This window comes from Arabidopsis thaliana, chromosome 5, assembly GCF_000001735.4.
Source record: "Arabidopsis thaliana chromosome 5, partial sequence".
Lineage (NCBI taxonomy): Eukaryota > Viridiplantae > Streptophyta > Magnoliopsida > Brassicales > Brassicaceae > Arabidopsis > Arabidopsis thaliana.
The window spans coordinates 20,665,068-20,689,129 of NC_003076.8; the positions used below are offsets into that span (position 1 = coordinate 20,665,068).

Sequence of the window (24,062 nt, forward strand, 5' to 3'; positions counted from 1 at the left end):
GTTTTTCTTAAAACAACTTATTTATTGATCATATATAGCACAATTTCCAGATACCCTGGAATGAAAATGATGAGAAATAAAAAGTGGTACAAGAAAACTAATTAAAGAGACAAAGACCACAAAATCCAAAAAGCTACAGTAAAAGGAAAGTTAGCTAGAGTGCACAACTCAAACAATGCATTATTAATGAGGCTCTAAATAAGATTCACTACTTAAACTTGACTTTGTTTCTGGACATCCTTGTTGATCTGGTCTTTCGGATCGGTCATGTTCTGGCTCTTGACCTCGGTCAATTGAATTTTAGTCTCGGGAACATTGTGAAGAGCAGGCGGTTGATGAACCGCGGAATCCAAAACTGCACCGGGTATGACGGTCGTTAGCTTTGCTATGTCGATGGAATGATCGGACACGTCTTTGGATTTATCTGTCTTCTGAGCCACAGGAGTTTTGTAGTATTTGAAAATTATGTAGAGAATCATTTGAACAGCTCCTAAGAACGCGCCTAATACATTTGGAAGCTGCAATAGTTCAAAAAACGTGTAAAGGACATTAATATTCCATTTATTGTCGACAAAAGAAGTTGGCAAAGAAAAATTATAAAAGGGAAATTACCGACATCACAACATAACAAATTAGTTTTTTTGTTTCTAGTATTTGCTATTGTACTCTCAATTCCTTAGCACATTTAGTGGGGGTCCAATTATTTATATAATGCTAATAATAAAGCGAAAAATGTGTACGGTTCAAAATCATATAGTTTGAATGAGGAAAAAAAAGACAAAGGTAACTACTGTTTTTACTTTATTAAAGAACCACCCATAATAATTAATCTAATCATATAATGTTGTGCTGTCCTTTATAATATATTTTGAAATAATCGAAACAGAATAAAATAAGAGAATTATTTGAGAATTGTATAAATAAACTCACGGCAACGTAGAAGTCTTTAATAGCGAGACCGTAGAAGAGCCACGTGACGGCGCTAATTGTAAGAAACAACGATAAAGAGAAAGGCATAAACTCCACACTTCTTGTTCGTACCACCACTCTCTGCACCAAAATTAGTAGTTTTTAACTATTTTAATATTTCCCAACGTGCAAAAAACTAAATAGGAAAGGAGAGACAAGACACAACATACATTAATTATAGGAATATTTATTTATTATGTTCTTCGTAGGTCATGTAACGTAAAATATTGCTCGTTCGTATATATAAATGTTCCTATATATATGCACGTCTAGAAATATAAATAAAACGTACCATGATACTCAAAGGAGCTGCGAAAACACTGACGGAAAATCCAACGCAAATCCCTCCGAGAACTTTCTCACGTGTTGAACCTTTGGTTAAGAGCTCGCAGACAAGAACAATGGCGGCAAATCCCAAAAAGTTCAAGAGACCAAGAACTTTCAAAGTGGATATCTGTAACATCGTTTCAAGGATGTAGTTATCAGCAAACCGGATACAAAAGCATTTACATATGTTTATGTGTGCATGTGTAATTATGATCAACGTGAAAGTTACGATAAAATTATATATATGTATAAAAAAGGGTGTTTCAACATACTCTAGTTTTCTTGTTAGCATAGGAGACAAAGAGGACGATGTAGATGGTTTCGATGACGCATCCAAAAGCGTTTATGGTGATGAGAAGAAAGGCTGTGCCATCTTTTTGCATAGCGTAGTAAATCCAAAGCATCGCGCTAAAAAGTGCTGAAACATAGGGTAGAGACTGAAAACCTTCGGTTGATTTCTTCTTGCATATCCTTACAAAAGTGGGCCTAGATAATATCAAAGAAACGTTTAATTATCTCTAAACAATTAATCGACAAATAAAAAGGAGAGACTTTGTAAGGGCGTGTTGATGCTTACACTGGGGCCAAGAACACGACGAATGATATGATGTTACCTGCAAATTTACAGCGTAGTAAACATTATGAGTCTTAAAACGTAATTCAAAGTGTTGGTAGAGTTTACTAGTATATATGATGGTTTCTTTTATAAATGCTTATGTATGTGCACGTACCCAAGATTCCAAACACAAATGCCCATAAATTGTTAGTTAGAGCCATTTCTTGATGTTTCTTGATTAGTTTTCTCTCCCTTTGTTTGGTCGGACTATCGAAAAAACTTATGAGCGGGAAAAAGTATCAAAGGCCAAGAGAAATTAAGAGAGAGATAGAGCTCTTGAAGCCTCTTCTAACTCTTGAAGCTCTAGTTTGTGAGTTTTAGCTATGAATTTACAATGCCAAAGATGGAAGATATATATAGAGGGTTCACATGTGAAAGTATGCAATGTTAATACGTTTAAGACGACATCGAGAAGGACGTGTCACATTATTGGTCTCAGATATTTCTAATTGATGTATTCTTTTAAATGGAAAATATATGAAACTTTTATGTGGTATGCACTCTTGGCGTCTGTTACGTTAGTATCAAACTTTTTATGCCAAACCTAGATTTATATATTAATATCGTATTCATACTAATGAGCTTTAACAAAGATTTTCTGTAAAACCGAAAAGAAAATTTAAAGAACGGTCGATAGAGGTTTCTTTAGAAAGCCATTGAACGAGTGGTCACTTATTATTTAGAGGTAACCAAGAAGCTCCTGATCGCTGTTAGCTTTCTAGTACCATTTAAGTAATATAGATCATTATACTTTTGACAAAAATAAATATAGATCATTATACGCCTTTAATTAGTATTAGTCACCTTTTAAAGTAATGATTCTCAAATAGTTAATCGGGAGAGAGTCGAGCCAAATGATTCCCTAAATACCTTTTAAGCCAATCAAAATATATTGCCGAAACTGATATTAAGTAATTTTAAATTTGAGACTAAAATAAAAAGTTTATCCCACATAAACGAATTTAAGCACTCCAGTGTTGTAATTGTTTATATGACTTGCAACAAAATGTATATTATATGTGTATCCAAAGAATCATTAGCCATATCAAATTTCTTAATTAATAGGGAATATGATTTATGTTGAGACACAACAAAGAAGTTCATAGTATCAAAACATATCTAAAGAGAAGAAGTCACATCGAAGTTGCATTAGGCGGTCCAACAGCAGGTACAAGCATCAAAAATCCTAACCGTGATCGCTCCTTTTGTTCATTATACCAGTCAACATGAACATTTTTCATTGAGTCTGCACCACGTGTACCATATTTTATGTTGTTTATGAGCACCATTATACTCTATGATTTGGCAGCCAAAGTTAGGTCCGTAACTAATTTATTATTACTCTTAAAGTCACATTTGTGTTTATCTCTTTATCTGATTTCTTATAAGCTTCCTAGTTTTTTTCTTTGTCAAATAAACAATCTAATTATGATTAATTGCATTAATGAGTGGGTAATGTTTTTCAAATATTTCATTGAGACAGAAAGAAATTCATCACACTATAAAGTGATCATAACCACTAAAAATTAAAAAATTTAAGAAGAAACGATTATAAAGAAAAATATAAATGGTAAATGGTATTTTTCACTTTTTGTATATTTGGTTTTACGATATAAAAATCACGAAAGAAAATAAGAATAGAGTTGTATTGCGTTTTATCTTAATAACGTGACTGTCGTGTGGGTATAGGTAGGATTCAACGTCATACTTCTGGATGTTCCACTTGGCTACTTTTCGTGTTATCTAAATTTATCACAAACTAGTCGATAATGTATCAAAGCAAATTATCTCCCTAACCTTTTATTTATATATTTATTAATCTCTTATTAATCTATGCTTCCACCTTCCATAACTTTATCGACTAGTTTGTGACAAAGAAAATGTAAAGTTAATTGTTCTAAAAAAAAGAAGAAGTTATATATATATTTTTAAAACGTACAGTTATATTTTCATATAAACTAATTTTATTGGGAATATATATCTATTTGAGCTGGCTAAAGTAATTGGTCACTATTTTCTTTTCAATTTAGAAGAAAAAAATCACTTGCAGAAATTTCGGATATCTAATAAAATACGTGTGATTCGCATACAGTTTTGTTTTATTTAGTTTTACAAGTCATTCTTAAATAAAATTATCAGGTTTTTATGTTATTTATTAAAAGGTACCATAAACTTGTGTTTTAGAAAGGGTATCAAAAAGATAAGCAAAATTTTTAAAATGAACACTACTTAAAGCACAAATTGTTGTGCTTTTTGTTTTCTTAACTTTACAATTTTAGTGGTAATTTTCTAAACCAAAAAGGGGTGTATTAAAAAATGGTTTGTTTAAATATATTTTAAATATTTCAACTTTCATGTATTGTTGTTTGTTTTTATCAAACTCAAATCATAATTTGAATTGGATATATATATTCTACATGGAGTCTCTAAATATTGTACATGCATGGGAGTAAAACATTTTAGACTTTTCATGCAACTAGATTAGAATTCGTGTGATACGTTTGTAATTGAAAATCAATTAAAATAATATTAATTCTCAAAATTTAAACCATGATTATATTTAGCTTTTATTTTTACTTTGTAAATATTTTTTGAAGATTAATTGATAAAGCAAAAAGAATGGAATAAGAACATGTTTAGTCTTTGGCCTAAAAAAAAGGGACATGTTTAGTCCATATCCTAGCAAAGGATATAAACATAATGAGATTTGTTGGGAATTTACAAAAAAAAATGAAAGAATATTTGGTGAAATATGGATATCTGGTAATCCTAAGCATTCTTAATCCGCTGTACTCATTAGAATGTCAAGAAAAAAAACTTCATGGAGAGACCTCTTGGAGATAAGGCTCCAATAAATATAATTGATGTTTTATTTTTGAAATTTGTTGTAATATTTCTATTTCAGAAATATGGTGGTGCATACAAAGAGATTTAAAAAAGTTGATTTGACAACCATATCACAAAATTGCGCTTATTTTTCCGGTCAACTGTTTTGAGAGAATTCTACGGTTAAATGTGTTTGATCTAGAGCAATTTCAGGATTAGTAAACTTCTAAAAAATGATTATCAGAACTGTGTAAGTGAGGATAAAACAAGAGGAAATATCACGTGGTGATTTGTAGCGTCAATACCGACTGCCTCACAAGGATGAAAGCCACAAGCCCGAAAAAGATATAAATGTTCACTGGTAGAGGTGGTTGGGACATTACATTTGTGCCTACCAATTATGTTTGTTAACTAATATATGATCTATTGAAACAAAAAAATGTATATAGTTAGAGTCAAAACATAAGCGCAGACATACACACACAAAAAAGACATATAATCATGACCGGGTTTTAACACATCCATAAAACAAATTGTTGAATCGTCTATACATATAAGATAAATGTGAAACGCGAAAGCATGACATCTAACGCAATGCAAACGCTAAATGATGGTAGAAGAAGTAATGTTAAACAAATGAAAATCATGAATATATAACGATTTTAAAAAAATCACAAATGTAGTATCCCCTATGTTTTACTTTAGTTGTCGTTCTACCACTAAATTTTTGTTTCGTAATAGTTGTTGTTTTAGATTTTCAATGTATATGTTTGATAAAAATTTAAATATATATTTATTGTTTTAATGTCTTAACTAATTATAAAAATAAAAAATTTATTAAATAAGGGTAAAATAAATAAATAAACAAAAATTTTAATTCTTGTGCAAAAACCTTAAATGATAACTATTTCAAAAGCAAACAATATATGCAGTGCAAACCCATCTATACTTTGATCAATTGGTTAAGATAGAGGAGTATGTAGAGTGATAAAATTATTGTTGATACTTGTTAAATAAATAAATAAAAAGAAGAAAGACTTGAATATTTTTGGCATAGTTCTTTTTTGGATAAATCTATGATTTCAAATTTGGTTCAATATTTCCAGTCTTTTACTAATATCTGCATATGGACTTTGTCAATAAGCCTAAAGGTTGTTGTCGTATCGTCTTTTTCTTATGAATTTGAAATCATGCAGTGTAGTAAAGAGGTTATCACATCAGTTGAAAGTACAACACGTTTACAAAGTTTGAAACATTTCATCCCGATCATCATAGCATACAGTGAAGTAAAATAATCAAAGTCTTTATTTTGTTGGTTAAGACATTAAAACATCCTTTGGAACGACCACTCTCTCTTTCCCATCAGGCGATCCCGCGAAGCCGGTCACCGGAGGTGAAGTCAACCATCATTTCTCTACTATTACCACTATTATATTGAACTTCTATTGCAAAACAAAAAGGTATGAATAACTATTATGAATACGTTTTCTTAAACCAAATTTTTAAGATCTTATAATTGTTGTTCCAAGTAGTTAGGCAATAAAATTGACTTAAGTTCTGAATGACAACATAAGAAGTAACTGAAACTGATCACAAGAGTTCCAATCTTGTCTCGTGATCACCGTCGCTAAATGATTTGAAAAACGTCAACCAGTGTCAGAAGTTTCGTGGGTGTGTGAATGTGAAATAGAATGAGTGTAAGTAAAATTGATGTTGATGACTCATCGTTTGCTTTTACTGTCGTTTACCATTCCAAGACGGTGTCTTGGTAAGTGCAGATTAAAACATCACATGACTCTATCTACTCATATCGACGCAGGCCGATTGTGTTGTGCCGTATGTTCCCATGCCACTTGTCACCATGTACCGTCGCTCAATTCTACGCATATTGTTCTACTCTTTTCTCTCATTTTTGCTGTTTTGTATCACTCTAATTTACTTATTAGTTTTTATTTTATTTTTAATTACCAATTAGTCTTTTCATTGCTCCTTGAGCATTTGTGTCCGTTAATATCAAATTTTGCCATCCCATGAATAAAAACTGCACGCAGTTTTGTTGGAATAGATGTTTTAACGTTAGGGTAGATCGATCCCAACAAAAAAAAAATATAATAAGTTAAAGATGGTGAGAGCTAGGAATTTTCGATGTAATGATATAGCAGCATATTTATTAAGGAATCTTATTTTTGAAACCATGAGTAATAAAGAGAATATGCCGCTAATTAACACCGTAGATATCAATTACTAGCAGAAATGTTTCTAAAAAAAAAAGATTTTAATGTAAAAGAAATTGCAACAGTCCAATAGTAACCATAATTATGTCACGTTGAAGTATCCAACTTTTTACAAAAAAATCAGCTTAAATTCTTTTAAGAATAATTAACGGTCGTTTTGTAACTCCCAAAAGTTTGGAATGCTGGCTTGTTGACTGGTGCATGTAATCTTTCTTTTTTAATTATTAATTCATGTAAATTTCATTCAAGATTAATTATTATTTTATATGTTTTAACCGATATGTCTCACACGAGAAGTGAAATACACAGGAGATTTTTCACCAGAAAATTATTCAATGTTAATATTGTTTTTAATGAAAAGTTTTTTCAAAATATTGTTTTTGGTGCCTTACCATATTTCAAGAATCTATAGTACGGCTTCTTCTTCTTCTTTTTTCCTCCCCTCTTCATGTATTTTACTTAACTTTTGCTTTGTTAATTTATTTAGTTTTTACTTTCTTAGTTTCCCGTCACGTATTGATAAATTTACACATATTTGCGTATATTTGATTTTTAATTTTTTACTTTTACATCATGCATTCTAGAAGACTACATGTTCTGGTATTTTTTTTTGTTCTTTGTTCTAAAGCATTCAAATTAATCTTTCAATTATATATAGTCGAGTACTTTTTGGGGCCGAGATGTCCTCTAGTCTATAGCATTTAGCTTTAGTAAGTTCATCATTGATTAAATCATATAATCAAATTCTTGAAGGCTACCGATCGCAATAAATATATATATATATATATATATATATACTAAGTGCTCCAATCTTTATCATTTTTTATAAATAATCAAATAAGTTCATTAGATTACTAATTTCAAAGAAAATAAACAATAACATCTAACCAATCAAAAGAGAAACAGAATCGTCCGGTTGAAATGTAAAGTGGGTGAAAATTACTTCACTTTTTTTTTGTTCAACGGGTGAAAATGACTTGAAATTTTAAAATAAAAATAAAACAAAAGTGAGATCTCCGAAACCCATTTGCATTTTTTCTTCTTCTTTTTTTGTTGTAGGGTAAACCATTTGCATCTTCCTTGAGTACTAGTCCATCTTTTGGTTGGCCCTTAATAAAATAAATTGAATAATCGGAATTAATTAACGGGCTAATATTTAATCGCGATTTGAAAGCTAATTAATTATTGATCTAATTGACTTTTTCTATAGTCTTGTGGTACTTGTAAAGTCAAAAAAGAATGTTTTGCCTCCACCCTTATTCGACGGTCAAAATTCTTTCCCATACATCCAACCAAGCAAATGCCTTTTAGCAGAATCTGCGAGAACAAAATAAAGTTGAATGATTTTTCATTACCCAGATGAGTCCATGACTATTCAATTTTCCATTAGTCATGCCTATGTACAAAAACAGTATGTGTATGTCTTAATTATGCCGCTCGCTTATACGTTTAACACTCTATCACTATTCACACATATATAAGAAGTTATTACAATTAGACCGTATAAATCTACAAACTCATTTATGTCTTAATCATGCCGCTCGCTTTTCTAAGTTTTACGTCTTATGAGAAATGATTAATTATACTAATTTGGTAAACTTTTGTGTACAAAAGTTGAAAGCATTGGTAAAAAGAAAGAAACCACAAGGACACAAATGATGAAAGAAAGGAACTAATGAAGAATATAATGTTGGTTTTGTTTAGTGTATCATAACAAATTCCCTTTAACTCATTATCCATTGAAAGTGCTTCACCCTTCTGGTGAATCTCTAAGCTTTAAGTCTTTTGTCTTTTCAATTTCTCAGATTGTTTTGATGGTTGAGCTCGAGTTTTTGACTCACTTCACTTCAAAGGCTCACACGTACATTTCAAGAATATTCCAAAGTTTCACATCAATTATTATTATTTTTTCCATGTACTAGGAGGAGAAAGTCTGGCCTCTATACGTTTAAATTTTCAAATTTCAACTATTAGAGAGAGCTTTTTGGCCCACTAGTAGTATATCTCTAGTTGACAACATCTTGAACGTATCGTGAGATCAACACTTAATGTTAGCTGTTTTGGACTTCGCTTTATATAATGTTTTAACAAGTTATATGATGAACATAAACATCTAAAACATAGAAACTAATTAAAACATGTCAAAGAATTTTAACATGAAACATGTAATAAAAAGTTATTGCTTTATAAATAAACTAGATTATAACCCGCAGTACACCGAAGAGACAATTATTTTTTAAAAATTAGTATATATAAAAGTCTGTAAATTATATTTATCTATAAAATATTTATATTTTATAGTTTACAATTGTTATTAAGTAACATCCTTCTAAACCCGTTCTGCCAAACCCGTCCCGTTAGAAAAATTTGCGGTACACCGCTAATTTAAAAAAATATTTTACGGGATTGCAATTATATTTTAGTTTGTCAAACAAATTTTTGTTTTAAATAGTTATCAAAATCTAATTCAAATATTGGAGAAATAAGATTTAGTGAACTGATAAAAAATGTATTTAGGTGCGTTTTGCTCATTTTAAGGGATTGCAATTGTATTTTGGTTTGTCAAATCTTTTTTTGTTTTAAATAGTTTTCGAAATCTAGTTCAAGTTTTGGAGAAATCTGCGTGATATATGGGATTGGAATATATTTGGAATATTTTTTGTTTGTTAATCAATTTATTGCCAAAAGAAAATCAATAACTAAAAGTCAGTGGTAACCATTGTAAATAAGTTTTAACTCCAGGATTTATTTCACAAAATGGCTGCAAAAATGTATATATAGATCATATAGACATAGTTATAGCTAGTTAATATAATAAACTAGTAGTATACGACTTTTTCACGTTTTGGGAAAATGATTTCACTGAGTTCAAACCATTCACGAAATGTTTGTATTGAATAATAAAACGTAAAATTAACAAGTGTTTTTTTTCCTCTATATATTATTTATAACTAAACTAGAGAAACTTCCTTCATCTAGTATCTCTTTGCCGTTTACAAAAGTTATCATTCTATTGATTCCCCTATTTCATAATTCAGCTAATCGGTTATTTATTTGACATATCAGTCAAACCCATTGCATTTCTATAAGAGTGCTCTTTTTGGCATTTTCGTGAGGCGGAGGAAAGATTTGCAGATAGTATTACTAATAAGTACGTATATTACGTGGATCTGTACAAGAAAGGTTCTATGGTGTAGTGGTTAGCACTCTGGACTTTGAATCCAGCGACCTGGGTTCGACTCCCGGTAGGACCTTTATTTTTGCATCCTATTTTATTTTCTCATAGATTCAGCCCATCTTGCCACAATTAGATCTGGCCCATCTTCCATCCAAATTAATCATTTTGGGCAGTACTCTAATCAATTCATTATAGCGAGAAGTAGAGGCAAATTGGAATGTATTGAAATTTACTGGATTGAATTAATTGCTAAAAGTAAAACAGTGATAAATCCAAACAATTCCTAGCCTTAAGAAGGCCTTTACTCTTTTTTTCTCACGATCTCTCAGTGTCTCGAGGTTTTTTGGTTTGTGACTTTTCAAAGTAAAGTGCCATTTCACCACAATCTCTATGTGACTTAGCAAGTTTCATTGTTTCAACCCAACCCTTGTACAACCCTCCTTATTAAAACCACATTATTCAACACTTGTCTCTTAATATATTACTAGCCATCAATAACAATCTCAATCACATAACCATAAAGAAACACCTAAAACACTTATCCGAGAATACTCTTGCAAGATCACTAGAGTAATAAAAGGGATTTCAACACTTGCCAAGAGAAACAAAAAAAGGATAAATTAAAATTCCAACAAGTATGATATCCTCCAATCAATTTTACTGCGAATTAAAGCGTTTCATGATGATCATACTCATATCCATGTAGCGTTGAGCACAATGAGTGAGGCAAGAACTCTCGCTTGAGCTGAACTTACTTCCCGGTGCGCTTGTGATGCATTTGTCCCAGCACACACTTGTCATCTTCGACACCATTTCGTTCACCATTGCTCTTTCTTTCTCTTGCTGCCACACAAACACACACCCACATTCTCTTACAATTCACCAAACATAAACCCAAGACAAAAAAAAATCATTACTTTGCATAAACCCTAATAAACCCAATTCTTGTAAACACATATTAGTACACTAAATCTCAATTCAACTTGATTCTAATCATACCAACTAAATCACACATGAAAAAAAAAATCAGATCTTTCAAGTTTAAAGCATCGAAATGTTAATTTGACCCGTCAACGAAGATTCAAATAAATGGTTTCTGTGAATCCAGACAGGACTTAAAACACTGCTTCTACTTATAATTTCGCTGTCCAAATGCTCAAGTTTCCATGTGAATCGACTTAAAAAGCTTTAAAATTGAAAGAACTAATTAGCATTCATCAAAAACAAATCGGAGACTTACGGCGAGGAATTGAAGCAATTCCGGGTTGTTTGCCATGCTAGGATCCATGTCTGGTGAGCTGAGAGCGTCTCTGCTTGAAGAAGAAGAAGGAGAAGAAAATTGTTCTCAGCGACTGAAAACCCTAAAAACTTTTCTCAAAAACCCCAAAAGGCTACAATAAAGTTCAAGAGACGCCGCTTACTTACTTATTGGGCCAAAACCCCCATTAAAAGCCCAACAGTTAAATAATCATATTGAGATCAAATATGTAAAAGTTTGATTTAAATATGGATCATGATCTGGGCCGAGTGTACGGATATATAGGGTGGGTAGACTCAGTGATTTTAAACCCGGACCCGACCGGTTTAATAGGGAACCAGCAGGCACATTTGGGTCTAAACTAGTCATAAAACCGGACTTTTTAAAACTCTGATGGAACCGGGAACTGGCGGTTCACCCAGCTATTTGTTGACTAGTTCATGTATTTTTTTGGTGGTGTATATCAAATATTCTTCTAAGAATTCATTTGCTCCAAGATAATCAAAATGTTACAATCTCCATTGTGATTAACTTTAAAGTTTAGAGGTCGTCGGTTCGAGTGACGCTTGGAACAAATTTCGGACCTAAGGGAATTACGGGCTTCGTCCCAAAACCTCCTGGTATTCAAAAAAAAAAAAAAAAAGGAAAGAAAAGTAACTTACTTGACTAACTTAGTATGCTTTGGTAAACCCATTCAATTAGAACTAGATTCAAAGACATTATTTTAAAACTATTTTCTTTTTGCATTGGAGAACCAATCAAAAAATTACGTTCAAGTGTATGTATGGTTAAAAAGAATAATTGAACATGAAGATGGTGCTTGTACCATATCAATATCAACCATCAATTGACAACACTAAGTTATAAAGAAATGAAACTTTTCATTTATGTATGTCGTTGCTTAAGAAATGTCGCTAAATCATCAAAATCTAAAGTAAAAAGAAGATTGAAAACAAACAAATAAAGGAAATGGAAAGCCAACATCTTCGAGGTGAAGAAAAGTACCAAATCCAAAATGCTGCGTGGGAGGAGTAAGACATATGATTCTAAATTGACAAATTTAAAGCTTTTTCTATATCCTTTATGAATATAAAACAAATAGAGCTTTGCCTACTTTCAACACATGAAAATTATATAGAGAAATTTTGGACTAGAATTAAAGCTAGATGTTAACAATTTAAAATATTTATCAAATATAAGCTAGTCATGTTGCATTCGAATTAAGATTCAGCAAAAGAAAGCTGATGAATACTCTCTTCCAAGTTCCAACCAATTAAACTAATCTCGATTCCTTAACAATGAAACAATCATCTTTAATCCATTTCATTTTCTTTTCTTAGTCTTTCGAAAGACAAATTATGTAACCTTTATTTCTAGTGTATAAAACATAACATTATACAAAGAGGACTAAACCTAAAATGCTATTTGTAAAAATCAAAGGCTGATGCTGGAAAGTTGAAGCAAAAAATTGGAACAACTTTGGTTTGGTGGGGGCTTTGGGAGCTTTATTGATCCAAGGAAAAAAAGGAAGGATAAAAGGCAAGTCACCAGTCCAAAGACACACATATATACAATAATTTATCTAAAATAATTGAAATTAAAGAAGTGCATGAGAGTAGAAAATTGAGTCAGACCAACATCTAATAACTTACTCGTTAAGTCAGCTTCTCAAATCTTTAAGTTGGGATCGACTTGGACTCTCTTTCAAATTCACTTTTGTTTTCTGAATATACTTTCTTATATTTTTCTTATTTCTTAATCATTGCTTATGCATATTTACTTAAATTTATTGTTTTAAAAATGTATTGTATCCCGACATTATTATTTCACTTGCCAAATGATAAAGACAAAGAAAATTTTGATTCCTCGATGATATAAGTTTTCCTTTTCCACGTATAAATTTATACCAAGAAATGATTTTACTACAAAATTATAGGTTGAACGTACGTCCAAAACTTTCGCTTATTTATGTACATTCATATCTATAATTCGTATATCATTCCGACATTACTATAAGAAAAAAAAAGGGTCGCATGGATATTTTTACATGGATGATATATACACTAGTCCCTAAACATGTGTAAGGTCCCTAACATAAAGGTTTGTTTTCTTTTTCGGTGTGAAAACATTTCAGATTTGGAATAAACACTGTGGTAATTTTTCGGGTTTAAATCCACTCTAAACACTTACGTGTATTTTTACCTGGGCTAACCGATCGGCTTATGAAAAATAAAATTTCAAATGCATGTTAAAATTAGTTCTGGGCCAATTGTTAGAAATGTGCTCGTTTTAGTTATTGATGTTGAATGTACTTATATGGTAATGAATCAGCGTGGATCTAGGCTTTTGGAACTTAAATCTTGTTTATTTCGTTTTGGTTGAAAAAATAAATAATTACCTTTGCCCAGGAAAACGAAAAAGGAACTAGATTATCTTTACCAAAAAAATAAAGATATTTTTGAATACTCGCTATATTCAAAACCTTAACAACGTTGACTGCATGGGTACATGCACCACAATTTGTTATGATGATCCTCGCATTTAAATAAACAAAAATGAAACCAATCTACGATCTCTGAATTTGCAGTTATCAATTTTTTTTTATCTATTTATCTCTTGAAATTAATAGTAGTACGTAAAAAGTATCTAAAGGAAAAGCAGAATCCGCTTTTGCCAAACTAAAGGTGACACACTCATAAGTATATATAAACAACCTAAACCAAACACAAAGGATACTCATAAGAAAGCAATGGACATTTCTGCGCAGAGATTTGCCATGAACGGAAGAAGCATGAGACTCCCTCCCGGGTTTCGGTTCGATCCCGATGATGAAGATCTTGTGTTCGAGTATCTCGCCAAGAAGGTCCTCCACCGTCCAATGGACTTCGATCTCCCTGAGCTCCGTTCTTGCAATGTTGATCCATGGGACTTGCTAGGTTTGCTACAAACTCTTCTCTCTAATAATTACTATACCATATCACGTCAAATGTATTGAAAAATGTGGTTTAGTGAATGTTGTACGTACACTTTTGTTGTAGGAGAGAAGAACAAGGAAGTGTATTACTTCGTGAAGAAGGAAGAGCGAGAGAGGAAGGGAAGAGAGACGTTATCCGGTTATTGGGAAGAGTGTGAAGAAGAGGAAGTAATGGAGGCTGGTGGTCGTGATTGTATTCATTTAGAAGGAAGGAGAAAGACATTTGCTTTCTTTATTGGAAAAAAACCTCGAGGGACAATAACTCCATGGATCATGTACGAGTTCCGACTTCTTTCCTCTAGAGCTACAAGGTGGTCATCGTCCCCTCTACCTCGGGTGAGTCACTCATTGGACTTTTATCTTTTTCTATAACATATATTTTTGTTGTAAGTAATAGTTTAGAGCTAACTATATCAATGTTTTGGGTTTTAAAGGGTGAGGTAGGAAAATGGAGGGCGGTGAAAGTCGTAGTGAAGGAAGAGAATGATGAAGAGATGGTGGAGGATGAGCACGAGTCTGACGAGTCTGATGGCGAGGAAGTTATTCAAAGCCGGTGACGACCGAGGTTGATGCCATAAATATATGTACTTGGTTTTGTGGTGAATCGTTTGAATTTAGTTACTATTGTTAGGATATTAGGGAACATCTAAATGAAATATATATGCATGATTTGTCTTATTGTCTTCCAAGCCCTTTGGAATGGAATGGAATGTAATTGAGGATGTGGTGAAAGATGCCACAAGTTGCTTTCACTCTCCCGTTTTATTTTGTTCTTGTCCAATTATATATATATATATATTATTAGTGGTCCGTTAGACCAATCCATCCAACATCACATGAGGAGGTCTTCCCACAATATAAATACAACTAGATTTTAATCCGCGATATACCGCGGGACGATTTATTTTTTAAAAGTAATATATATTAAAATTTGCAAATTTTATTTTTATAAAATATTTATATTTTACAGTTTATAATTATTATTAAGTAACGCTATACCACGAATCCATGAGACAATTTTTAAAAAACTGAAGTTGTAACCCCTATTAAAACAGCATATTAATAATATTTTAAAATTTTATAAATATTGATTCAAATACATCCACCATATAATCCAATTCCAAAATAAAACCTGTTGTATAATTTCTTTACCCGTCCCGTGATTTTTTTTTAAAAAAGTAATTTTTAAAATTTAAGAATTATTTTTATATATAAAAGTTTTGCAAATTATATCATTCTCTAATACATTTATATTTTATAGTTTAATTTTATATATAGTAACATTATACATACTACATAATATTTTCGGTTTTATATAATCTTTTCTAAATTAGGATGATTTGATATGTTTAATATTAGTGGTCTTAAAAAATAATAAATTAAATATTTAACCAGTATTGAAACGGTGGATTAATTATATTTTACTTTTTTATTAATGTTGATTCAAAAACCCGTCACTCCAAATCTGTCTTGCCAAAAAGCCATTTATTTTATTAATATTAATTTTATTAATGATATGACTCTGAATTATAATCTAAACATTTTAGCTAATAAATAGGAGTACACCATATTTATTTAATAGGGGAATGTACCATATGACCCGAATGCACTTTTACCCAAATCCACCAAAAAAGTCTTGCAAAAATACTATAGAGATAAGAAACGATAGTCGGTTTTGATAGGTAAAAGATTAGCAAATATATTAGTTAGCTTAAATTAGTTAAAGAATACAAATTGAAAAGGTATATTACACTTTATTCGAATATAGTATCAAAACTTATATAACACAGAGATTTGATAATTTTTTAATTGTTGAATACTTTTTTTTGTGCTAATTTTTATGTGATTAAGATTTAATTGATTATATATATAAAATATTAAATTGTTTTACGAACTTATTTGTTTATAATTTGGTAACAGATAGATATTTGAGTATTCAGTATATTTTGCTTCAGTTTAGGAAATCTTTGATGACCCGTCTTTAGATCCAATAAACCTTATAATCTAGATATTAACCTGCAGTATACCGCAGGTAGGCTTATATTTTAGTTAAACTAAAAACTTTTATTGTAAAGATGATTTAAAAATATATGATATTATTTTATTTGATTTTAAATGTATAGTAAACTGTGAGTTGTATATGTTTTGTTGATATTATGTATATTGTTTAGTGTTTATAATTAGACACTTGTAGTTTAATTGTTAATTTAAGAGTTTCACATGTAGTATACCATCTTGTATTAATATCGATCTAAACCCGTCAATTCTAGGATTTTCCAGCTTGTATTAAAAATTGAATCACATCATACACATAAAAAAATCTAATATGTTATTAATTATTATAGTATATAAGATTATAAATTTTCAATATAATATGTATGAAATTGAATATAAATATTTCAAATTATGACCCGTTACTCAGTAGAAAGTTTTCTTAAATCTATTTTTCACCCTTTATAATATTTTTTCATGTATTGAACAGTTTATATTTGTTTTTAAAAATTTAAATTATGGCATATGCGAAAAAACTCTAATTTTTTTTTTATAATGATGATATTATTTTTTCGCAAAAATAGAATCATATAAAGATGAGAAGTGAACTATAATAATTAATAAAAAATTAATATGATAATTTAGATATAAAATCTAATTTGTTGATTTTAATAGGTTACTTTTTTGGAAATTAATAATGTATTTTTTTAAATTTAATTAAATTAATTAAAATTTAAATATCAAATCTTATATGTTGATCTTGATTGGTTATTATTTTTGAAAATTAATAATGTATTTCGTTTTTTAATTAAATTTAATTAATTAAATTAGTATTTGACTTTTTAATCCTTAAAGAGATAAATTAATTTACTCTTTAAAATTTTATTTCTAATGATATACCTATGTAATTACTTAAAAAATTAATGTTATATTTAAAATGTACTTTCCAAATAATATAGTAGGATATGTAAAAGAAAGTATAATATTTTAATGTTTGGGTATCTTTATATTTAAGACACAATGTCTCAAATGTCTTTATAGAGACATTTTGGAGAGAGATGTCTCAAATTTAAAGACCCTTTTATATTTAATTATTCATATCTTATAATTATAATTTTTTTAATATAGCTAAAGACCCTCTCCTTTTATATGCAATGGAGATGCTCCTTCATCATTAGTATATTTTGTTTTGAATTCAAGATTTCTAAATATAGAATTTCCTAAAATAAATACATGGTAAACTCGTGGGGGTTATTGACTTGATTTGATACAAAAAATGAGAGGATATAGTTGTGATCGCATTTGATTAATTTAGGCTGATGAGCAATATGTATGCAATATGCATGGATGGTGTAGAAGCGAAGACAACTATCACCATACTTAAGATTAAAATCACCACAATTTTAATATAATTTAACAATATGATTTTATGCATAATTAATTGGACTTAATTATTACTAAGACATTATCAGTTTGCAACCATCCAATTTCATGTAGAACAAGAAGTCTTTAGATTAACCCTCACAAAAGACTTTCCGTTTTTCGGGGTTTTTTCTTGACTAAACAAATAATCTTGGAGACATTAATGATGTTATGAGTCATGTGACCAATACAGTTATTTAGACATCAAAGTTATCTGCAAATTCATTAGAGACGAACGGTAATAGTCACACATGACAATAAGAATGAAGATGTCACTTAGATAAAAATTAAACCAACTCATGTATTTGCCTAAATAAATCACTATTTACCAAATTTAGCAAACAAATCGTAACTAACCAATCAACATCACACAATCTCAACCCTTTAATAATCTCACATTCTCTCGCTTCTTCTTCTCGGATTCCTAAATATTATCATTCATTCATCATCCTCCCAACTCATTGGCTCTCTTCTCTCCTCTCCTTTGCCTATTTTCTAAAATCTTCTCCGGCCACCCACCGGCCACCTTATGATCTTTTTGGTGGCGGCGATTACACCATCAATTTGTTAGTTTATTTATATATTAATATGGGTTGCGGTGGCTCGAGGCTTGGAGGTGTGGCGACGACAAGGGCGGAAGAAGGCGGGGTTGTGCCACTTCCAGCGGGAATACGTCCCCTTCTCCGGCGAAGGTTAGAGGAGATGAAGAAACGGAGCCATGCAGGCGTCTTGAAAGGGAGCCAGACGTTGTCTAAGAAAGAGCTTCTTAGGCATAACTCTTCCGAGGACGGAGAAGATACGGAGGAGAACGACGGTAGCTTGAAGGCGTCCGCTAAGGTTGCTCCGGCGCCTGATCATAATGTAGAAGAGAAGAAAGAGGTTATTTATGAAAAGATTCCATCCAAAGATGATGTTAAAGAGGTGAAGGAAGAAGTAGTTGTGAACAAACAAGAAGAGGACAATCATCATCAAGATGTTGTGGAGAAACAAGAGGAGGAAAATAAAGAGGTTGTGAAGAAGCAAGAGGAGGAAAATCATGATGATGATGTGGTCGTCATCAATGTTAAGAAGGAAGGAGATGATGGTAAGAATCATGATGTTGATGAAGGGAGTATCAACAACTTTGATGAGAGAATGATTGGTCCTGGATCTCCAAGCTTTAGGGTTTATTGCGTCGATGTTCCTTCTGATGATGATGATGAAGGTAAATCATATGTTCTTATACAAACACACATATATACATGTATAAATCATTTACTATTTGTATTTGTATATGGATGCATGCATTGTTAGAGACATATATATGTTTATATATGAAATGCTTGTTATATTATGTAGTTTCGTTATTGAAACAATTTATCCATTCACTATTGCAGAAAAAGATGTAGAAGACGCGAGAAAGTCGATGGAAACCGAAAGCGTCACGACAGAGATAAAAGAGGTGGTCAATCACATTAATTCACATTATTGATTATTTGATCTATGAGGATCTCTAACAATGATATATTTGTATTTCTATAGGACGGAAGCATTGTCAAAAAGGAGAAAAAAGAAAGAAGAGGAAAGAGGTTCGGAATCGCATTGCCGAGGAAGTATTTAGCAAATGTGACTGCGCCGTGCTATGCAGGTGGAGGATGCATGGGAAACACTCATTCTCGTTTGGTGCAAGAGAAATCGAGCCAGTGATCGATCAAAATATGTTTGCCATCTTTGCATTGACTGATTTGTTGAAGTAAGAATGGTGTGGTGTACGTACGGGATCACGATGAATAATCAAAACCACCTTACGATTTTAGACCTTTGATTTGTTTTAAGAGACGCTTGTTTCAGAATTTGTACAACCTCTTCTTCTTCACCTTTGCTTTCTTTGATCAGGATAATTAAGTTAGTGTTTGACGAATTTACTTTTTTCCACGTGGAAAGATGTAATTAATTGAACTTGTGCAATAAAAAAAGTGTTGTCTAAATGTCAAATTTATTGTTACATTAACCAATGAAAATAAAATTAGAGTAACATATAGGAAACTGCAATTATAGAAGAAAAAACACACTAAAAGGTGTAAGTAATTGAACTTTGTGAATTCCGTTTGTTTTCGGAATGCACAAGTGTTAGTCATAATAGGAAAGATAAAAATCTTAATTACAAATCCTAAAATACAATTTTTAATTTATTTTTTAGAGTTTATATTAATATGTCGTCAAAAACGGTATATTATTCAGAACAAAATTATCGTTGACCATTAGTTAATTAATAACCAAGTTCAAATTTGATAATTTGAAAGTTTATTTAGACAAAATTAATTAGTTGAAAGTTTTATCAATGATGGCCTCTTAAATTTTTAACTTTTTTTTGTTGAGTTTTATAAAAAAGAAAAAATGGTTTTCAAACTAAATTTGTTTATGATCATGTTTATCCGAGTTAAGCCCAATTTGAGATCTTTGTCAGTAATGACTAAGAGTACCTCCCGCATATAGAATTCATGTAGTTTCTAAAACATATATATATTTTTTTAACTTTTAAATATATATATTTTTTTAATTGTATGAGTTTCTACTAAAAAATTACTATTGAAGTTGGTCTAAGTTGCGAGACCAAATTTTTATATGCTTTCGGTTCGAATTGACATTTCTCTGTGTAAACGAAGCATCAATAAGAATTTATCAAACTTGAATGTAACACCATTTCTTTAGTTGATCATTTCCAAACATTTATTAATCAAATAAAATTGAATTTCAAAGTCACGTGATAATGATGATACTCAAATTTAAAAAACCAATAACACTTTATTTCAACATTTCTATGAAGAAATCAATTATTAACACTTAAAGTTATTAATTGAATAACAACGAACAACATTTAATTTAGTCAAAATTAGATTTTTTTTTTCTTTTTTTTGGTTTTATTGTTAAGATTTTATACCAAATAAAATTTTACAAACGAATCTAAAAGAAAGAACAAATTTAAACTTACCTATCAGAATTGTTGTAAGATATTTGGGTTTTCTTCGTATTAGGTTTCATCAGATCCAGACTCAAAAAATGGAGTCACCGCACTCGAATTTGCTCCCTGAAGTCGATTCTTTACCCGATGGATTCGTCGACGGCGCAACAGAGCCGCCTCTCAATTCTCCCAAGACCCAGGAAGAAACAACAAACCATGAAACTGTTGCGATCGAGAAAACAGAGAAGCCAAGAACTTTTCCGGTTCCGTTGTGTGAAACTGATGGTAATGAAGATGACGAAGTAGCTGACCTAATTCAAGAATCAATCAAGCTTGAGTTAGAGTTCGAGCAGAAAGAAAAAGAAGCTTCTCCTCCTATTTCTCAAACATGTGAGTGAAAATGTGAAGCTTAATTTCTTTATAGGAATTTGCTTCTTTTGTAACCTAAAGTTTGTTTCTTTGCTTTTTGTTTGAGTTAGTGTCAGAAGGGTCAACTCAAAATTCAACCTTGTCTAAGGAAATGGATTCACTCAAACCCAAAAAACAAGTCAGTATTTTGATGAGTTCTTCAATCTTGTTGCTTTGAGAAGAATATATGTTGAAGATGATGTATCTGATTTGTGTGCTGATGATATTGAAAGCAGGAGGTGGTTGAGAGCAAGCGTAAGGGTTCAAAGAATATGTTCAAATCAGAGAAAGAGTTTTTGGAATTTATGCTCAAGTATCAGCAAGTCCTTTCTGAAAGAGATTCTGGTAATAGGATATCAATAAAACCAAACTAGTTTTGTGTTACCTTCATCGTTTAATGCTTTATAGTCTGTACTCATCATTATTGTTTTTAACCGTAGCTATTACTGTTCGTGACAAGCTTGAATCACTTTGTAGAGAGTTACAACGTCAGAACAAAATGTTAATGGTTTGTTCTTTCTTTCTTCTTGCTTACTCTACTTGGTGTGTCTTGTTTTGAGGAACTAACCTTTTGGTGTGTAAACTAAATGTTCCTTTGTATAACAGGAAGAATGCAAGAGGGTTTCAACTGAGGGACAGACTTTAAGATCGGATTTATCGACAAAGTTCCAGGATGCTATAATGGTAAGTTGAACACATTTTTCTTTCGATGTGAATTCTTCCCAGGGTTTTGATCTTTGCTGAATATAGAAATTTGAGCCATTTTGCCGTCGGTATTGGCAGTTTTAGAGAGGAACAAGTATTGGATAATAGCTTTGTTTTGTGTTTCTAAGTATGCAAATCTTAAATGCACATCATTTATTGATCCTTGTTATATTTTCTTAGGATATTATCTCCTTTAATCTTCCGTGCTATATGCTTTGGACAGTCATGGCAATATCTTTTTCTTCTTTCTGAAACTCTCTACACTGACATTGGCAAATGTTAGTACCGATCTACACTAAAATTTAGTCCTTGGAAATAATTGGAACTAAACAAAGTAGAAAATTGTCCATATTGGTTTCAAGTTACAGATTGATAGAACTAAGTTTGATGAATTGCTTGCAGGCTTTTGCAACATCAAAAACTTACAAAAACAAAATCAGAATTTATTTGATTGATTTTTTTCTTATGCTCTCTACCTTCCTAATCCTCTTTTGTTTATAGGATGTGAGCATTAAGTTGGACGAGCAAAAGAATGAAAGCCTCACGCAACTCAAAGAAAATGAGATGTAAGCGGAAAGAACTCAATCATAACATGTTCATTTGGAGTAGGAAAATTATAGTATGTTTATTATATATGTATAGTTTTGTTGCAGTTTAAGTTAATACAGTATGAATATGCTCGCCCACATTCTGGAAACTATATTCTTACATGTGTATTGCTTTTAAAACGGCTTTGCTTGTATCAGCTCAGTAACATATTATAAAGGTCCATTCTAATTACAATGGGTTTGTTTCTTAATCTCCAGGTTAAGGACGAAGTTGAAGCACCTGGCTGATCAATTTATGCTTTCAGAACAACAACATGAGCAAAGGGTAATTAAATTATTCGTTTTTTCCAACTATATATGAAGCATGATTTAGCCAAAATAATTGGCTTAACTGCGATGTCTACTTGACAACATCTCATTTTCGAATGGACAGTTGAAGCAGAAAACACTTGAGCTACAGATCTCTGCTTTAAAAATTAAACAGCACGAGGAGAAACTCATCCATGAACAATCTCAGATGAAAGTTTACGCAGATCAAGTTTCTCAGCTTTTGTCTACTGAGAAAAATTTGCGGTTGCAGCTGACTTCTGATGGAGATAAATTCCAGCAGTTCCAGGTCTGCTCTCTTCCCCTTTTACACTTCCTAAATAAGTCTTAATCGTTTTCTCGATGCACTGTGATCACAGATAATAAGATTGCTTGCTTTGGGTGTGATACAATACTCTCTTAAGATATGTTTTTTACTGATATTATATGAAAAGACTGTAAAGTGAAAGGCTGTTTGGTTATGCAGGACGCGTTGGTTAAGAGCAATGAGGTGTTTGAAACATTCAAACAAGAAATCGATAAGGTAATAACAGTTTTATACCTTCGAGGTTCTTTGAAAGATCATAAGTGCTATTTATGTGATCTTATTAACTTGATCCTGTCTCTATTGGTTTTTTGAGTAGATGTCAAAAGCAATCAAAGAACTCAGAAAAGAAAACGCATTCTTGAAAAACAAAACTGAGAAGTCGGATATCACTCTCATAGAACTCGTCGAAGAGGTAAAACAAAACCGTCTGTTCTCTCACTATCTTTAAGGGTTTGTAGATTTTGGTTATGAAACCAGTAAAATCACACTTTTGGTTGACCTTGAACAGCGTGAAAGATTGAAGAAACTGTTGGAGAAGACAAAGAAACAGAAAGACAAGCTTGAATCACTTTGCAGATCCCTTCAAGCTGAAAGAAAACAGAAAGAAACTAACAGTACTGATTCTGCTGTTCAACCATGAAACAGAGAGAGACTATGAATTCAGTGTTTTGCTCTCTTTTTTTCTTTGTCAGAGTTTTGAACTAATTAGCACTTCAGATTACAAAACTACAATTAGACTCCAAATTCACTTTAAAATGTAGAAACATATCACATCATATTGATTCTGCTCTTTTGCGAGCTAAGTCCATTTTATCTCACAAAATGCAAATTGATAATAGTTAATTCAGCTGCAGCTTCTGCAAATCTCCAGGTTCACAAGAGAATGATTCTGCATTCACTAAGTTCACAACCGATTTGGAGAAGAATAGCTACTTCAACATCTGCCATAATGACCAGCTGATTCTTTGCAATCTTAAACCAAACCGAACCGAACCATTTGAACCGAAGAAAAGTTAAACCGATATGGATT

General features: G+C 31.4%; 5 protein-coding genes and 1 non-coding gene across 9 annotated transcripts; 4 read left to right on the plus strand and 2 right to left on the minus strand.

Annotated features, from left to right (window-relative positions):
• On the minus strand, positions 1 to 2,245 carry SWEET13 (Nodulin MtN3 family protein). The gene is made up of 6 exons (NM_124458.2): positions 2,028 to 2,245; positions 1,874 to 1,910; positions 1,569 to 1,782; positions 1,262 to 1,423; positions 931 to 1,050; positions 1 to 518 (listed from the first exon to the last, which is right to left on the minus strand). Exons 1-6 carry the CDS (start codon positions 2,071 to 2,073, stop codon positions 213 to 215), a joined length of 885 nt encoding a protein of 294 aa, NP_199893.1. The 5' UTR covers positions 2,074 to 2,245; the 3' UTR covers positions 1 to 212.
• A 7,909-nt stretch (positions 2,246 to 10,154) lies between these two features.
• On the plus strand, positions 10,155 to 10,226 carry AT5G50805. Its single transcript has one exon. It is a non-coding gene; the product is annotated as a tRNA-Gln (tRNA).
• A 311-nt stretch (positions 10,227 to 10,537) lies between these two features.
• On the minus strand, positions 10,538 to 11,635 carry TIM8 (translocase inner membrane subunit 8). The gene is made up of 2 exons (NM_124459.4): positions 11,391 to 11,635; positions 10,538 to 10,993 (listed from the first exon to the last, which is right to left on the minus strand). Exons 1-2 carry the CDS (start codon positions 11,436 to 11,438, stop codon positions 10,808 to 10,810), a joined length of 234 nt encoding a protein of 77 aa, NP_199894.1. The 5' UTR covers positions 11,439 to 11,635; the 3' UTR covers positions 10,538 to 10,807.
• A 2,519-nt stretch (positions 11,636 to 14,154) lies between these two features.
• On the plus strand, positions 14,155 to 15,207 carry NAC097 (NAC domain containing protein 97). Of its 2 annotated transcripts, NM_124460.4 has the most exons (3): positions 14,155 to 14,344; positions 14,447 to 14,718; positions 14,817 to 15,207. In NM_124460.4, exons 1-3 carry the CDS (start codon positions 14,158 to 14,160, stop codon positions 14,937 to 14,939), a joined length of 582 nt encoding a protein of 193 aa, NP_199895.3. In that variant the 5' UTR covers positions 14,155 to 14,157; the 3' UTR covers positions 14,940 to 15,207. The 2 variants fall into 2 exon arrangements, with proteins under 2 accessions (NP_199895.3, NP_001332095.1); NM_001344910.1 differs by lacking the exon at positions 14,155 to 14,344 and having other exon boundaries at positions 14,371 to 14,718; positions 14,817 to 15,135.
• Positions 15,208 to 18,194: 2,987 nt separating this feature from the next.
• AT5G50830 (nuclear polyadenylated RNA-binding protein) lies at positions 18,195 to 19,823 on the plus strand. 2 transcript variants are annotated; one of them, NM_124461.4, is made up of 3 exons: positions 18,195 to 19,000; positions 19,173 to 19,237; positions 19,318 to 19,823. In NM_124461.4, the coding sequence occupies exons 1-3, from the start codon at positions 18,385 to 18,387 to the stop codon at positions 19,480 to 19,482; spliced, it is 846 nt and encodes a 281-aa protein (NP_199896.1). In that variant the 5' UTR covers positions 18,195 to 18,384; the 3' UTR covers positions 19,483 to 19,823. The 2 variants fall into 2 exon arrangements, with proteins under 2 accessions (NP_199896.1, NP_001032051.1); NM_001036974.1 differs by having other exon boundaries at positions 18,212 to 19,000; positions 19,173 to 19,240; positions 19,318 to 19,788.
• An 881-nt stretch (positions 19,824 to 20,704) lies between these two features.
• AT5G50840 (alpha-taxilin-like protein) lies at positions 20,705 to 23,875 on the plus strand. 2 transcript variants are annotated; one of them, NM_124462.4, is made up of 11 exons: positions 20,705 to 21,127; positions 21,217 to 21,284; positions 21,382 to 21,490; positions 21,586 to 21,653; positions 21,752 to 21,829; positions 22,352 to 22,416; positions 22,657 to 22,723; positions 22,832 to 23,014; positions 23,192 to 23,248; positions 23,349 to 23,444; positions 23,541 to 23,875. In NM_124462.4, the coding sequence occupies exons 1-11, from the start codon at positions 20,836 to 20,838 to the stop codon at positions 23,670 to 23,672; spliced, it is 1,215 nt and encodes a 404-aa protein (NP_199897.2). In that variant the 5' UTR covers positions 20,705 to 20,835; the 3' UTR covers positions 23,673 to 23,875. The 2 variants fall into 2 exon arrangements, with proteins under 2 accessions (NP_199897.2, NP_974921.1); NM_203192.2 differs by having other exon boundaries at positions 20,751 to 21,127; positions 21,379 to 21,490; positions 23,541 to 23,855.
• Positions 23,876 to 24,062: the final 187 nt, after the last annotated feature.

Coding starts and splice junctions, on each gene's coding strand:
- SWEET13 (NM_124458.2), bottom strand. CDS start 2,073: ATGGCTCTAACTAACAATTTATGGGCATTTGTGTTTGGAATCTTGG. Junction 1,911..2,027: donor ATTTGTGTTTGGAATCTTGG/GTACGTGCACAT, acceptor GTAAATTTGCAG/GTAACATCATATCATTCGTC. Junction 519..930: donor TTAAAGACTTCTACGTTGCC/GTGAGTTTATTT, acceptor GAACTATTGCAG/CTTCCAAATGTATTAGGCGC.
- TIM8 (NM_124459.4), bottom strand. CDS start 11,438: ATGGATCCTAGCATGGCAAACAACCCGGAATTGCTTCAATTCCTCGCC. Junction 10,994..11,390: donor AATTGCTTCAATTCCTCGCC/GTAAGTCTCCGA, acceptor TTTGTGTGGCAG/CAAGAGAAAGAAAGAGCAAT.
- NAC097 (NM_124460.4), top strand. CDS start 14,158: ATGGACATTTCTGCGCAGAGATTTGCCATGAACGGAAGAAGCATGAGA. Junction 14,345..14,446: donor TGATCCATGGGACTTGCTAG/GTTTGCTACAAA, acceptor CTTTTGTTGTAG/GAGAGAAGAACAAGGAAGTG. Junction 14,719..14,816: donor CATCGTCCCCTCTACCTCGG/GTGAGTCACTCA, acceptor TGGGTTTTAAAG/GGTGAGGTAGGAAAATGGAG.
- AT5G50830 (NM_001036974.1), top strand. CDS start 18,385: ATGGGTTGCGGTGGCTCGAGGCTTGGAGGTGTGGCGACGACAAGGGCG. Junction 19,001..19,172: donor TTCTGATGATGATGATGAAG/GTAAATCATATG, acceptor TCACTATTGCAG/AAAAAGATGTAGAAGACGCG. Junction 19,241..19,317: donor CGACAGAGATAAAAGAGGTG/GTCAATCACATT, acceptor GTATTTCTATAG/GACGGAAGCATTGTCAAAAA.
- AT5G50840 (NM_203192.2), top strand. CDS start 20,836: ATGGAGTCACCGCACTCGAATTTGCTCCCTGAAGTCGATTCTTTACCC. Junction 23,015..23,191: donor ATAAATTCCAGCAGTTCCAG/GTCTGCTCTCTT, acceptor TTGGTTATGCAG/GACGCGTTGGTTAAGAGCAA. Junction 23,249..23,348: donor TCAAACAAGAAATCGATAAG/GTAATAACAGTT, acceptor TTTTTTGAGTAG/ATGTCAAAAGCAATCAAAGA.